Here is a 15,630-nt window from a genome sequence, read left to right as displayed (position 1 = left end):
CTCCTTTGGCTGCTTGCCCTTCCTTCCTCCCTTCCCCATGTGCTGGAAGCTGTGGGGAGGGAGATTTAGGAGCCAGCCATTTCTATTGTGCACCCACTGAGAGCTACCCTATGTTACAGAGTCCCCAGCTAGGGTTTGGTCAGTCTCTGGAGCTGGACTGAGAATCTGCCTTAGGCTTTTGGCCTTTCTCTAATTTTCCTTAAATTTGGTGGTTAAATTAACTTTGCACGCTAGTCTGTGACGCCATCAAATTGATTTACATGGGATAGAGAGTACTGCAATTTTCACACATTTTATTACACTCATTATATTAAGAACTTTTTTTTAGCCTTCTACAGTTTTCAACAGCTTCTTATGAATATTGTAAACGGAATTGTGAGCATTTTATATCAGTCTCTTATTCCGGACAACTTGCTTTGAGGTTGCAAAGATATCTGTAAAACTTGCAATATGATCATCTGCACTTCCACAATATCTGTGCTGTGTTGGTAAATAACTTTAAGTAATGAAATGTTATGGGTTTGTTTTGTCTGAATACTGGTGGCAGTTTCATTCTTCTCCTTGCAAAGTTTCAGATGATTTGGTGGTAACAGAACTTGGATTTTTCCTCTTGATGATAGCAGTGATGGGCCCATCAGGTAATGCCTTGATGATATTCCAAGCTTCAAAACGGGTGAGTCCTTGCATCACAGTTGTGTGCACTTGCAATAGCTCATCACCAGGCTGAACAGTGCTGCTTTGTTCTGATGCAACTCCTGTCGGGAGACAATGAATTTACTTCAGTTCTTTTGTGTGGGGAAATCTTTGATGTTGTAATTATGGATAGTAGGACGTTACATGGAAGATGTGCACATCTGATGCACAAATAGAGAATCAAGTGTTTGCCACAGTGCAAATGCAGAGACCTCCAAATCATAGAACACATTGTGAACAAGTGCCCCCCTCTTTTCATTTCCAGGAGGTATAGCAAAAGTGCACGCTGCATCTTCTCAAGCCCTCAAATGGATTTCAAACCTTTCTGCTAACTTGTAAATGTTGCCATTTCCATGCAAAAGAAGAAGTGTGTTTCTGTATAAATGGTATAAAATGTGTCTGGTCTAATTACAAAGCAAGGAGTTCATCCCGCAGGACAAAATGTAATGCTGCAGTTTAAATAAAAATGATCATGGACTGGATCCTCATCTGGTGTAGCTCAGTCAATGGAATTACTCCAGTTTACCACAGCTGAGGATCTGTGTGTGTGTGTGTGTGTGTGTGTGTAATAATAATAAATAGAGACAGAGTGTTTAAACACCTCTACCTTTAAAAATCCTGTTGATGATGATGGGTTTATCTCCATGGATGGAGCCTTTCCCTCCTTCCAGACTGAATCCTAAGCCAGCAGGTGTCTTTTCCAGAGTTACAGTGCAGATTGTGTCTTCAGTTGCTGGAAAGGAATAGAATGGTATCAGGAGGGGTACAAAATATTCTGAAAAGTGAAAACATCTGAACAAAGAATGAGTTTTTGTTTGTTTAATTTTTGTAGGCAAGTAAATGATAGCGGAAAACAAGGCAGAAAATGACAATTTTCTTCATCTTTTTGCTCACCGTAAAGTTGTTAATTGCTCCTACAGAAGGTTATGGTTGGGGGGGGGATGTATTTTTAGTGTATTGAAATCTGAGCCGAATGAATAGGTTGGATTTAATATAAACGGCATTTGCTTGAATTACATAAACATGCTAGAGACACATTAACATTTCCATATACTGTATATATTCCAAAATTAAGTGTTCGGTACAAATGACCTGATGGTAATATTAAAAGTAATATTACCTAAACAGCCAATAATGTTTATTTGGGGTATGTAAATATTATTACAAAACTCTGACTTCTGAAAAAAAATCCTAAGAATGAAGATAATTCTACAAAACTATATGTCCTCCATATGTTTTGAATATAGCCAGCTGGTGTATTGGAGGCCAGAGTATGATTTAGGTAATCTGGAGTAAGTATCCTTTCAAATAAAATATTTTCACAACACAGGAACTTTTAGGGGCTTAAAATGAAAGTTCATTACTACTCACATGAGTAGCCATTACACATGCAGTTAATTCTGTTAACTATGCTTGACATTATCTGAATCTTTTTTAGAGCTCCATTTTGAGAAATCTTGCTTTTTGGTGCAGTTTATTGAATTATGTAACGTGTATATATAACTTCTTAGTAAAACTACCAGATTTATATTTTTATTTATTGCATTTTCCCAGCATACCTTCCCCCACCAATATTAATTTTTTGTTCATACACAGCTGAGCCCCAAATCAGCATCTACCACATAATTATACAGAATAAAATAGTATATGTTGTTTTGCATGAAATTGTCAATATTTTATGTAACAAAATTGCAACTCTGATTTATACTGAAGACTGCATAGATTTCAATCTGTAATTTCATAATGATTATTTATATATACACCTAGAATCTTGATTCAGCTGATATATTTTGCAGGACTTGGACTTTGTACAGCAGAGAGTAGTATCAACTGAGTAACAGATTGTTTAAAGCCGATTTCCTGGATTTTTAAACAGTTGTACAACTTTTAATCACAACTCCAAGATTTGTCTAGCTAAATCCCATACAACCCTTTGTAAAGGGCAAGGATTCTGTGGTGGTATATACAGGGAGGTATATAAATATCTAGATAGGTAGCGAATGTGGTTTATGCAGGTGTAAAGTACTCACTAGCTTCTGTTGAAGTTTCACTTTCTGTAGAATACGTAGTAGAGTCAACTGAAACATTAAGACTTTTTTCTTCCTCTTTAGCTTTTTTAGTCACTACGACGGCTTGCCTTGGCGGTCGAGCCTGGCGCATGATCACCAAAGCATCGTTGTGAGTGGCACCTTTAAGAGACTTCCCATTAATGGATAAGACTTCATCTCCTTTCTGGATAGTTCCTTCCTGAGATGCTAGTCCATTAGGAAATACTCTGTGAACCTATTAGAGACCCCAACCGTCACAAAAAAAGAGAAGACATGACTAAGTCTCACAGTTAGTAAAGTTGAAATGTGACACATTTTCATTTCTTAGCAAGAAAGAGAGCTGATTTTTAAGGCTCATGGATTGTAACTGTTGTGGTAGAAGCTTATTAAGATACAGGAGATACTGGGTGGCTTGTGGCTGGTACCACCTTATGCTATCAGCCATCCGATTTCACAGAGTCTAACCAGGTCAGTCATCTTGTCCTGAACCTGCACCGGTGACTTAAAAAGAGAGAGAGAGAGAGAGTCAGGAGTCTGAAAAGAGGGATTGGTTATTTAGTAAATGACCATCTTCCTCTGAGTCCATGCTGAATCTATGCTGCAGTAGGTATTGTGCTCCTGAAGGCCTTCATCACTACTGATGATTAAATATCCCATTGCACTTAAAATAGGCATGCTAATCCCAGTTTTCTGGCAACATTTCATTCCAATTTGCTAATTATCTTCTGCCACCATAAATTCTTTTCCATTTCCCGCCCTATGCTGCTTATGTAGGGTTGCTGGGTACTGTTAAGGAGTTACATTTTTTTAAAAAGGATGTTCTGAAAAAATGGAATGGCAAAATTAATTCCATTTTTCTTTTTGTCACTCAAACTTTTTCAAAGTTCGAAAAGTTACAGAGTAGGAAAAGGAAAAGATGTGGGGAAACCTAGATATTTATTTGTTTGTTTGCATAAGGTGACAAAAAGGGGAAAACCCAAAAATCTGAAAAAAAATTGAAAACCAAAATGAAATGACATTAACCTCAATTCAAAATTAAAATTTTCTTTCAAAATTTTCCATTTGAAATATTTTTCTGCAGAAAGTTTTCATTTTTGATGAAACCCCCTTTTTTTTGAGCGAGAGAGAGAGAGAACATTTTCCAGTTGAAACTACATTGGCCAGCTCTAATTTTTTAATATTTCCTTTTGTATAGCCTGTTATCATTCCCACCATATTCTTGCTTTCTCTAGCCTTGAACTTGCCCAGTTTCTTTAATCTGTCCTCATAGGTCTTCGCTTCCAAACCTTTTCAATTTTTGACGTTCTCTTTTCAACCCATTCCATTTTTTCTGCCACCTCTTTTTAGACTGAATGTTTATTTTGGGAGTACTTTATGAGAGTGATACTACTTACAGTAACAACTTTGTTTTCTAGATCGATTCCTCCTGCCAGGCTGAATCCAAGACCAGCATCTTCTTCTTTATGCAAAATTGTAACCTGAATATCATCAAATTGCTAAACAGAAAAAAAATAATTTTGGATGCATCCTACTATAATTCAAGATTACTAGAAGATCTGTATATTTTCTCCTGTATCCACTGTGTATTCTGCAGTGGCACTTAGATGGCTAAGACAAACTCTGTATTTGTTTTTATTTAATGGGCTAACTTCACCTGGGTATCATATCTTATGAATGAGTTTGTGTCTAAAAGTTTTGCTGCTTCAGTGAATGTGCTGTAAATTACAATATATTAAAGATCACTGATCACTACTGAAATAGATATAGAAAATAGTATTGGCTCAATGGTGAGAACTATGTACATGGTCTTCTAACTGTGAGAGGAAAAAACTTTTGTCATCTACAACTCATCCTACTCCATGAATAATGGTCTCTGGCTCAAAAATTACTTCTAAGCCGGGCTGCTATTTTAATGTACATTTTGTTAAAGTTTTAATTGTAACAATAGCCTGGAATGAGCTGTTTCAGTCTGTTACCCTTTTAGATTACAGTTAATATGAAGGAAAATTCCTTTTTTTTTTTAGTAGCATGTACTACAGTGTTCTTAAGGATTCAAGTATAACACTTTTTTTCTTAAGAGAAATGGATTGATTTATCTTCACTTGTCTCATAACAATGTGCTTTTCTGTAGCTGGATGCATAGGTTGGTGGACAGGCCACTGAACTAAGAGTGAGAACGCCTGGATTTTATTCTCTGCGCTTCCTCTGATTATATAATCTTGACCAAGCCATTTAGACCAAAGTCTTCAGAAATGTCCATTGCTATTGATTGCCCAAACGAGAGACAATTAAGGCCTGATTTTTCAGCTTTTCTGAGCTCCCACAACTCCTGTTGAGTCAACTGGGTGTTCTCTGCCTCTGAAAATCAGGCCTCTTTAAGGTACCCCTAGTTGGGTACCTAAAATTGATGCAAACTTTTGAAAACATTGGCTTTGCCCTCTCTACATCTCAGTTATCCCATCTGTAAAATCGGGCTGATAATTCTTAGCCATCTTTGTAAAGTGATTTGAGATTCATGGCTGAAAGAACTGAGCGTTACTATTACATATTGATATTGGTGTTGTGTTTGTAAGAATTTCACATAGCAAAAATTAAACACTATTCTTTCAGAATAGAGTGCACAGAAAAGTGGACTTACCTTTAAGGTAGCCTCATCTAGTGATTTTACTTCTTCTATAAGCTTCTTTAATTCTTCAGGGGAAAGCAGAGAGATGACTGACTGCCCGGACACACCAGATGCTTGAGATGAACAGTGTTCCTGTTTCTCTTCCTCTTTCCCTCTGTCTGTTAAACTCACAGTATAGTCTCTCAGTTCAGAGAGGCTTTCCCATTTTGAAAAGGGGGAAAAACAACATTAATTTGTGATAGCAGCTTCCACACTGTGGCACAGAACAGGCAATTCTGGAATCTTCATCTTTTGATCAAACTAGAGTTTAACTGGTAATGGGCCAAGCGGTTCCGATCTCTATTTATTTGTTCCCAGTAATGCCTACTATGTAACATACCAAGAGGTGGCAGGGTTGCTGCCTCAGTAGGGTGACCAGATGTCCTGATTTTATAGGACCAGTCCTGATATTCGGGGCTTTGTCTTATATAGGCATCTATTACCCCCCACTCCCTGTCCCGATTTTTCACACTTGCAATCTGGTCACCCTGTGCTTCAGTGATGACACACTTGTGTGAGCATTTACATGAAGGAATAAGAGCCCTCTTGAAACTTTTTGCCCCAACTCAAATTGAACCTTTCCTGGGCATTGGAAAAAAGTCCAGATAACTTTTTTTTTTCTTTTTTAACATGACTCCAGACTTCCTAGTTATATCTGGGATTGGAAACAGGTAGCAAAAGTACCACACTCTTGTAAATAAATCAGACTCTTGTGAGAGAGGTTGTTTTCACTGTGTTTCAAATCTGAGCTTGGAAATACCCATCCCACTTTTGCAGTTACAAAAGGTTCAGATGTGTACCTGAGAGTGCAGAGGCTTATCCAAACCATAACCTCAAGGCCCATGACATTAATTCATCACAAACTATAACCTTTGCAAAAGCTGTTAAGCACATAGCTTCCCCCTCTTTATTTAATGACTCTGTCATATCAAACTAGCAGCACAGAGGGCAAGTCTGCAAAACAGAGACTAGACTAAAAAAATTTCTGTACAATATATTTGAATTACATACTGGGACACCCTTGAAGAACATGAGGCAAGGTTTGGGAGGTTCACATCCTGCTTTTAAAATAACTTCCCCAACATTTTAATTCTAGTTTATTTAGCTATTCTTTTCTAGATTCCTCACCTGGTTAGATAGTTATAAAATATTATGAAAAAATGGTTATTAAAAAAATCTAGTGTTGATAACCTGAGCAGGGCAAATCCTTATAAGAGGCAAGACTTCTCTGGGGACGTGCAATGCATTGTTTTGGGGAAGGTATGGAACCCATGCTGGCTACTTTATCAATGCGCTAATATAACAGCAGAACTTGGCCTCAAATGTTGGCAAATTGGTAGCATTGAAATAAAGGGGTAGGAGCAGCTACATGGACTTACTCTTGAAACTGTCCCAATATTGGGATTAGCAGTTTTGGGTCCATTCTTCTGGCTCCAAACTATGGAGAACCTAGGGATATTGTTCTGTGGCTCAAAGAAGCTGGCAGCATAAAAGCTTAAAAATCTTGTGATCAATGGCAGCATGCATTCGACTGATCCTTTATATTCCTCTGAGGAGTTAACAACTCTGTCTACACTCTAAGCAACCTATACTCCTGTCTAAATTGCCTGCGGTGCAAATTGCTTTGTGCAGTGTGTGGGGAACTTTAATATGGTATCTTACTTCAGGGAAAATCCAGTGTCTGAATGATGACTCTCACTCGTAGATGAGGGAGGGGTCCCATTCTCTTCCATGGCGTGCTGAGATGAGGTTTCCAAAGTGCTCCATGGATTGTTCCCAGAAAAGAGCGGAGACTGAGGAAGGCAAAGCAAAGATTTCATTAAAGCAGATGACACTTGATTGCTGATGGAATAGATTTTGCTGTATTTTTCATCATTTGTCTTCATCATCTCACAAGACTGGTTAGCAGTAAGGGGGAAGCTTCGTGTTCTTTGGGTCTGTGCTTTTGCTACTGGACAGTGAAGTTCAGTGGCTTGTGAAGGTAGTAAATCCAAGGAAATTTCAGTACTTGTGCTGTTGCTTCTCTTTGGACTAGGAGCGAGTGCTTCTTTGGGAGAGCAGGACCTATTTAGGCTCAGAGTCTCGACTGTAACCACAGATGGAGTTGATTGTAGTTGGCTGTTATCAGAACCTTCATTGTAAGGGCCTTGGTTTAAATGAACTGCAGGTGATTCTGGCTCTTTTGGACTGGGAGAGTTTTCTTTCCAGACTGCTGGCTTTGGGCTGGGAGGATTTTCTTTCCAGACTGCTGGCTTTGGGCTGGGAGGATTTTCTTTCTGGACTGCTGGCTTTGGGCTGGGAGGATTTTCTTTCTGGACTGATGGCTTTGGGCTGGGTTTTCTGTTTCCTTTTTCAGGTGACTGAGGAGCACTGAAAGTTTCAAAGGAGTTTATTCTCTGCTTTATTGATGATACTCTGGGTGAGGCCCGGGATATACTGGAGCCCCGTTCTTTGCCAGAAACACTCTGGAGGTCAATGGAACTTTGATCTGCCCGTGTGTTGATATGTGAATTTCCTTTCTTCAAACCTTTTAGACTTTGGCGAAACCAGGCTGGTTTAGGTGCTACTGGAGGGCCCTTTTTCCCAGTGTCACTTTCATCTGAGTTGTGTCCTTTTGAACCATCTGCTTCTGCTTCTGCTTCTGATTTCTGCAGCACTACCTCTGGACAGCTGGGACTTTGAATTTCTTCATTGGTGGTGGTGTTGGGGTCTAAATCTAAGTGACTGTTTTCTTCACTCATAGTAGGATTAAACAAGCTTTTGATGCAATCAGAAATTCTAACCCAAGGGTCTTCTGCTGTAGTATCAAGACTGTAATCTACCCGTGGTTGTCTTCTAAGTACAGGCCTTTGTATTGATGAGATAGGATTTCCTGTGTTGTAGAAATAATTATTATACATAAGCTTTCTTTTCATTCCCTCCATATATCCCTTTGCATGCATCGCTGCTGCTTCACTGTCTGTGGGCTTCTCTACATTCAAGCCTCCAACAGGTTATTTAAGGTTACAATTCTTAATCTAAAGTTCTGTTTCATTGTGGCAGAAGCCGTCTTGTGCTGATACTGGATTTAGCTGCAAACCCAGGCTCTTCGGTGCTGGTCACTTCCCTCAAGGGACATGTAACCTCTGCAGGTAAGCCTCTCTCCTGACATACTGGGACACTGAAATCATTGTACATGCTACAGCACTGTCATGTTAAAATATAAGACTAAATTTATCTCATCTCAACTACAGCAGATTGAACTAGCTGGTATCGCAGCAGATAAAAAATGTTGTACTTCCCTTTCTGCATTTTAAAGCAGGTTCTTTAAATATTATCTCCGAGACCTATCTTTGATTGATGTGTCTACATGTCTCTCCATATGGATCCATGCACTTTCCTAGTGTATACCATTTTCTCTTTGATGTAGGATGTTTTATATATCATGGACTTATTAAACCTCTTACTGTCTATTGGTGCAGACAGGACAGTGGTGAAGGTTTTGGGGTTTTTTATGAAAATTTATTTCAGTACAATGAAAAGAATAACTGCTCAGGAACGGTTGCCATTTTAAATACTACTAGCTACCATTTCACTAACAGAATCAACAGGGCATCAACTTCATGTCAATTATCTATAATACATGCAGTTCAGTTTTGAAACTATAAATCAAAAATGCCCTGTGGTACATGCTAAAAATAAAATTCAGTAGCACTCAGTTTTTAATATAAACAAATAAAGTATCGTCTGAAAACAACTAGTGATTCTTGTACTCCTATTACCACTTATTCTCTTTAATAACAGACAATCTATTCATCTTCTTTTGGTGTCGTTCACACTTTGAGTCAGAGGTAGTTAATGCACAATTGTTCACCCAGTAATTTAGTGTTTTGCTGCAGTCTATTTTTTAAAGATGGAATTGAAATGAATACAAAACTCATTAACCCTGCTAAATATTTTATGCGCTCACAGAGGTTGCTTTTGAAGCAAATGGAATGAAACACCTACCTAGGTTTGCTTTCCTCTCTTGGTCTCCGTCTGCTGACACTGCAGCTGAGTGTTCAGTACCTCTTGGTGTTACAGAAGTTGCAGAGAGACTCTGTGTTATAACTGTTTTATTTCCCTGTAGCAGCAGGTCTCCTGCTTCCTGTGGAATAAACAGGAAATAGAACTATGTCAAAACGTAATCACACAAACCACATTATATACGAGATGTAGAAAAATGCTCTTCATGTTCTTGTGTTTAATCTGAGAATAAATATTAAACAGCAGAAAGACTGATTTGTTCTATGCTCCAGGAAAGGGAGCAAAATATTATATGTATGCACGTAAACACATTGGAAAAATTTTCTGTTAACATCTCAAATTTTGATGGATTGTTTGTGTTGTGTTCCACAACAAAGCAAGATATTGGCTGCTACAACTTTAGACTTCTAAAACCAGCCACACAGTAATCTCTTGCGAATCAGTTAAGCAAAGACAGAAAATGAACTGTCTAGCGTCTGTCTTTATTTTACACAGTGCTTTTCTGTGTGGGGCCTTTACCCCCAAACACAAAATTGTAATGAGCCCAATTCGTGGCTGGAATGTCAAGATTTTTTCCCCTTTTGTTCTTGGTTGGAAATGCAGAATGAGAAGTTTTGTTTGAGGTTTTAGTAGATGCCACTGGAGACAGCCATTTGCAGATGCTCTAGAATTTACCAGATTACTATGTAACTAACGTCACAAAGTTACCATCTGCCTGAGCTCCAGTGTTACTCACAGGAACCATGAACAAGCAAGAGGGAGAAATTCTGAAACAAAAGTGAGATTATCCTGCAAACATCAGACTACCTGGCAACTCCTGAGCATTCTGATGGTGATGGGTTAGCACTTACTCCTCACTGTTCCAGTGAAGAGTTTACCTCTGTCAAGACCCTGATCATCACTGGCTTTGGTAGTCTCAATCTGGGTTCACTTTCTAATCACCTTCTGGATGGCAGCACCTTGCGTTCAGTCACCAAGAGCAGCTTCTGTCTTTTTAATATGGCGTTACCTAAACTCGCATCTTAGTGTGTGCTTATCCCTCGCTTGAGACCACATGATAATAGTGCAAATGGTTAGAGTAATAATGAATGATTTTCATAGGGACAGAAAGTAAATTAGCCTGATTCAAATTCATTTTAAAGCATTCTAATGCAACTAGCTTTGCATCTTTCTTCCAGTTAGGAGCCTGATCTTGTGTAACACTGCGCACCCAGATCTTCAATTGTAACAAAATGGGAATTTTGGAACACATGATTGGATCCAACTGACTGTGTGTTCCTGTCTGGTAGGGACTGTATCGACTTGCATATTGACACAGTGCTAAGCACACCACCAGTGCTTTGTAAATAATAGTTGTGATCTGTAAAATATTACAGTTTAAAGCACATTTTAAATCAAATAATTTTGGCTTGAAAAAAGTAAGCTCACAATCTGCAGACACCGCCCACACAACCGGGGCCAGTACTTCTCAAATTGAGTAATACGACATGTTTGAGAATAAAGGAAAATAGAGAAGAGCACTAATAAATCTTTCGCTTAATTATCTGAAAGACATTTTGAAAAGTAGGAGCCTTGTTTTCTATGCAGCCACCTACTTAAGAGACATCAAAAGTCTTTCCGGGGAATCTTTCTTTGACTGCACTAAATTTTGCTTAGTGCATATTGATCTCAGGATTTCTTTTGTTCCCCTTATCACAGCAGAATCACACTTGCAGCTTAATAACCAAGAATTGCATTGTTTCTCAGCTCAAATAATTACTTGCTTTAAATGGGACCTCGAGAAGCTGTTTCTCCTTGTCTTAGCTGTTTTCACCAACAAAGCTGATTGTATAGTAGCTGTTGGTGTGCATGCATATATTTCTACTGCACTCCATCTTAGATGATAGGAAAGAAGTCTCCTTATTTTAGATGCTAAGCGGCGATGTCCTTATTAGTTAGCTTTATGCTATACTTTAACCAAGGCCTTTACTGTTGTGTGGGTTTATTTTCATTAATAAGCCTTGAGCTAATGGTTGCTCAGTTTTGCTTGTTTCACCTGGCACTAAATTCTTTTAATTTCTGCTAGTCTATTACTAAACCCTGGGTACATGGGTTCCTTTTTTTAAACAAACCACAACTCAGTTTCCACACACACATCACAGAACTGTACACATTTATGCAAATTTGCTTCTCTGTTTCTGTTAATTCTTTTGGGGGTAGGAGGGATGTACATCTGATTGTGTAGGGTAATTCATCTAATTTTAAAAGACTTCAAAAGAGCTAAATTAATCAACAAATAGGAGAGAGAGTCCATGGTTAGTTTAACCATATAGCTAAAGCATTTAGGCCTTGTCTACATTAGGGATTTTGGGCAAACTGTTCCCACTGTTACTAATACCAGTTTATTTCCTCCAGTGAGCATGCTAGTGCGGTGACTGTTTCACATTATTGTTCTTGTACTTTACTGATCTCACTGTTTATAGAATGGGTTGGCTCTGAATTTGGTGTTGTGGAGTTCGGGAGTAACTATACTGACTTGACAGTAGAAGTGGTGCAAACTATCCCAATCCTAGTCTGCAGCCCACTGGTCTTCCAGTCCAGTTTGACCAGAGACTGCCAAATGCTCTAAATAATTTTGTACTGATGAGGGACGTTCACTAGGGGACTCCAGGGAGAACTTCACATTCATTCTCACGCCTGTCTGCGTTTGGACTTGAACACAGTTTTCCAGAAGTGAAGTACAAATGCATTACAGCATTCCCCTGCCTAGCGGCCCTCATTTGGGGGGGTCCTATTTAGAACTAAGGTTCAAATTTCACTAAACAGATAACATATCACTTTACCTTCCAAATATAAGACAATTCTAAAAGAAAAAAATCCTGCTGTTTCTCCTAAAAACCCTGAGAACTATGCAGGATTTACCTCACCTGAACGTTGGCAGAAGAGGGGCTCCCATCGTCTTGTAGCATAGGTTTCCCTTTCACGTCTGTGTTACACTGATCAGTGTCTGTGCAGTCTTGTTTAAAATACTTCCTTGGTGGAGGTTTGGGCTTTGACGATTTAGGTTTTCTAACAAGAATCTCCATAGATTTTTTTATGTTCTGAGAGGGATGGCCTGCTTCATTGCCAGTGGGAGGGGAATGGTTCTCCAAACTGGTTCTGGATAATGAATCCAGCAAGCCAGGCTGTCTGGTAATTGGTACATCAATGCTGTGTACTTTTGCCTTCAAGTCAGCACGCTGGTATGGGGTGCCATTACTGCAAGATGACCTGGGGTTGTAACTACTGTCACTGCTGGAACGGGTCATTAGCTTCTGAGATCTGCGGCTGCAATAAGCAGTGTTCTTCTCAATGTGTTTTTCATGCTGGTATCTGCCATGCCAGCTAGTTTCCAGTCTTTTAACACCTGTATCAGCAACATGATTAAAATATATAAAATGCAGCCTATACATTGATGAAAACACTCAGATACATTCAAAGCATTTTCTTCTAGGGTTGTTAATCAAATCCACTGTAAAACTAAACCAGTTGAGTATAGCAATCTGATCAGTGTACCACAGCGAAAACGGGGGGAAGCATTTGTGGAGGCTTTTTAGATCAAGGAATCATTTAATTATTGGACACAAACAGTACTGCCCAGATATACTGTTCTCCTGTATAGTTTGCTGTTGGTTCACTCTATTAACCCTGTTTGTAAAGAAAGGGAAGGCGAAATGTATCTCATATTATAAAGCATTGCGATAATAGCACTCCATTCTGGGACTTGGCAAGGAGCCCTAAGGGGAACCTAGTGTGCCTTTGGCAACAAGGGAAATGGGATGCTCATCCCATCCATGGATAGGCTGCATGTTACACTAACACCGCATTATTGATCTGCTGACATTGGGTCAGATACCTTCAGCCGGGGGGGTAGAAAGTCTGAACAAGCGCCAGAGGAAGTGAGCACAAGAAAATGTAATGGTTAAGAAAAGTGTGAAGGGAACGTTATCTAGTCTGTTTCTGACAGGAAGTAAGTCAGAAATGGAAAGTGAAATCACAACGAAAACGTTTCAGTGGTGCAATCCCACTAAAGTTTGCAACCATGCCACCTTTTTGAAAAATTTACCCCTTGTCACCCATGCTGTACCTCATGCCCAGCATCTCAGCCTATCCCTTTAAGTCAAGGATGCAGCTCTTCCAGGAGCCCACCAATGTTGCTCCATCCATCGAACAGAGTGTGTTACTCAGCATGAGGATGATAGGGCTGGGCACTGTCCACCCCTAGAGCCAAGCCTGCTACCTCTGTGGCGCTCCCAGTGTGAAGATCAAACCCAAATTCAGTCCTCCCAAAAGGCAGCGTATTGCTCTGGCTGTTCTTACCAGAAAAACAGAACATTCCTGTGAAGCGCGTTAAAAGCTGGTTTTAGTTGTGAGAGAATAGAGGGCAGGGTGTGAAATACTGAGTACAGCAAGGGCGGGAAGCGGGGGGGGGCGGGGTGCCACAAAGCATCAGCTTCACTGGAGTTGTCTCAGAACGTTTGGGGTATGTCTACACTGCGGCTGGGAACAGGCCTCCCAGTCTGGGCAGACAGACTCATGTTAGCAGGGCTCAAGCTAGCATGCTAAAAATGGCAGTGCGGACATTGTGGCTCGGCCAGAGACTCCAACTAACAACCCATGCTCATCACCACCACACCAAGCCCAGTCTCCGCCCAAGCTGCACCATCCACTCCGCTGGTTGTAGTGTGCTAGCTGAAGCCCCCACAATGCGAGCCTGTCTACCCGAGCTGCACTGGAGACATACTGTTGGAGGTCAACCAGGTGTCTTGAGCTTTTTACACCATTCTCTGGCAGTATCTCTCAGGATGGACTTCAATAGTATAGCTCTATGCTCTTTCCTCCTCCTTTCCCTTCTGCTCCAGGTTACTTAACTAGTCTGGTAGCTCTGACAACGCTAAGTCATAATGTCTCAGCCAGCTGAATGAATTCCCTTACCTTCAGTATTCCATTGTTGCCTCTCCCGTCCAAATCTGTTGTTTTCCACAGCTTGTGAAACCGCTTCCTTTAGCTGCTGTTCGGATACCTATAAAATATCATGTCATTCTTGCTAAGCTCACCCCACAACTCTCCATTCCTGCAAACCCTTTCTCACAAAAATAGTCCTTACTCACGCAGGTGGTCTCAATGAACCTAATAGGCCTAAGCATGTGAGCAAGGATTACATGCATGAGGAAGGGTTTTCAGGCCTTTAATCAGTAATATATATTCAGTACAGTTGAAGCCTCTGTATTGACAATCTAGATAAATGGGACATTTTTCAAGAATAAAGGGTAGCTTATCCGTTGTACAAGATGCACAATTCTGGGGTTGCCATTATAAGGTATCTGGATGGCGTATTTTTTTTTGGTGCACAAATTAACCCAGTTAATAGGTCCGACAGACTATTAAAAACATTTCTGAAAAAAAAATTCCCATAAGGACAAAATATTTCTTTCATATCACTCAATATAATAGCAAGAATTGGCTGGGTAAAATTCAATCAAATCAAAACGCTGACTTTTAATTACATTCTGGGAGAGAGGCTTAAAATCAATACTGTTGAGTTTCACATTCTATTCTTGGTGTATATTTAATCTTTCCCGGTTCTTACTCCTCAATGAGAAGTTTCATTTGAATGAGTTTCAGATACTCTTGTTTTCTAATAAGCATATGTTGTATATCATTGTTCCTGAAAACCTGTTTCTTTACCTTGTTTATTCAAAGCTCATGAATTCTCATGTCAGACACTGTCTCCACTGATCCTTGCACCACATATATCTCTATACATAAGACAGCACACTATTTTGAATTTAAATATCTTGGGTTTGTACCTTAGCCTATATCTTAGGTAAAACCAGAGGTCCTGCATGTACATCGGCACGTTATTTACCAAACTGATTTATACCAATTCTGCTACCAGTATTAGTGTTAGTTTGTCAATATTTGCTTTATTCAAAATCAGAAAAAAGTGGAATGCTACCTGTGGATCAGGGTGTCTGCTAATAATAATCTGCACAGCACCAGGACTGCAGTGGCTTAGAACAGCATAAACTTCATTAAGTGTCATATTTTGGACTGGTGCTTCATTAATTTCTATGATTTCATCTCCACACCTACGAAGGGATAAAAAAAAATAATCCAGCAAGAAGAGCAGACTTTACATTGTTATTTCTAGCGTATTGTTCTATCATGACTGTGACTGTGCAAGAAACATACATTCAT

At 39.5% G+C, this 15,630-nt stretch overlaps 1 protein-coding gene across 1 annotated transcript in view; it reads right to left on the bottom strand.

Annotated features, from left to right (window-relative positions):
* Positions 1-220: 220 nt before the first annotated feature.
* IL16 (interleukin 16) overlaps positions 221-15,630 on the bottom strand; it is a 46,879-nt gene continuing 31,469 nt past the window's right edge. The window contains exons 12-21 of the mRNA XM_044981150.1: positions 15,389-15,521; positions 14,365-14,452; positions 12,318-12,796; positions 9,394-9,532; positions 7,069-8,278; positions 5,380-5,563; positions 4,136-4,237; positions 2,724-2,976; positions 1,301-1,426; positions 221-755 (exon numbers count right to left, since the gene is read on the bottom strand). Of these exons, the coding sequence (XP_044837085.1) occupies positions 550-755; positions 1,301-1,426; positions 2,724-2,976; positions 4,136-4,237; positions 5,380-5,563; positions 7,069-8,278; positions 9,394-9,532; positions 12,318-12,796; positions 14,365-14,452; positions 15,389-15,521 (2,920 nt within the window). The 3' untranslated portion in view covers positions 221-549. The remainder of the gene's footprint in view (positions 756-1,300; positions 1,427-2,723; positions 2,977-4,135; positions 4,238-5,379; positions 5,564-7,068; positions 8,279-9,393; positions 9,533-12,317; positions 12,797-14,364; positions 14,453-15,388; positions 15,522-15,630) is intronic.

This window comes from Mauremys mutica, chromosome 11 (genome assembly GCF_020497125.1).
Source record: "Mauremys mutica isolate MM-2020 ecotype Southern chromosome 11, ASM2049712v1, whole genome shotgun sequence".
Classification (NCBI taxonomy): Eukaryota; Metazoa; Chordata; order Testudines; family Geoemydidae; genus Mauremys; species Mauremys mutica.
Note: the sequence above shows the minus strand (reverse complement) of the source record. Positions and strands in the feature narration are given on the sequence as shown.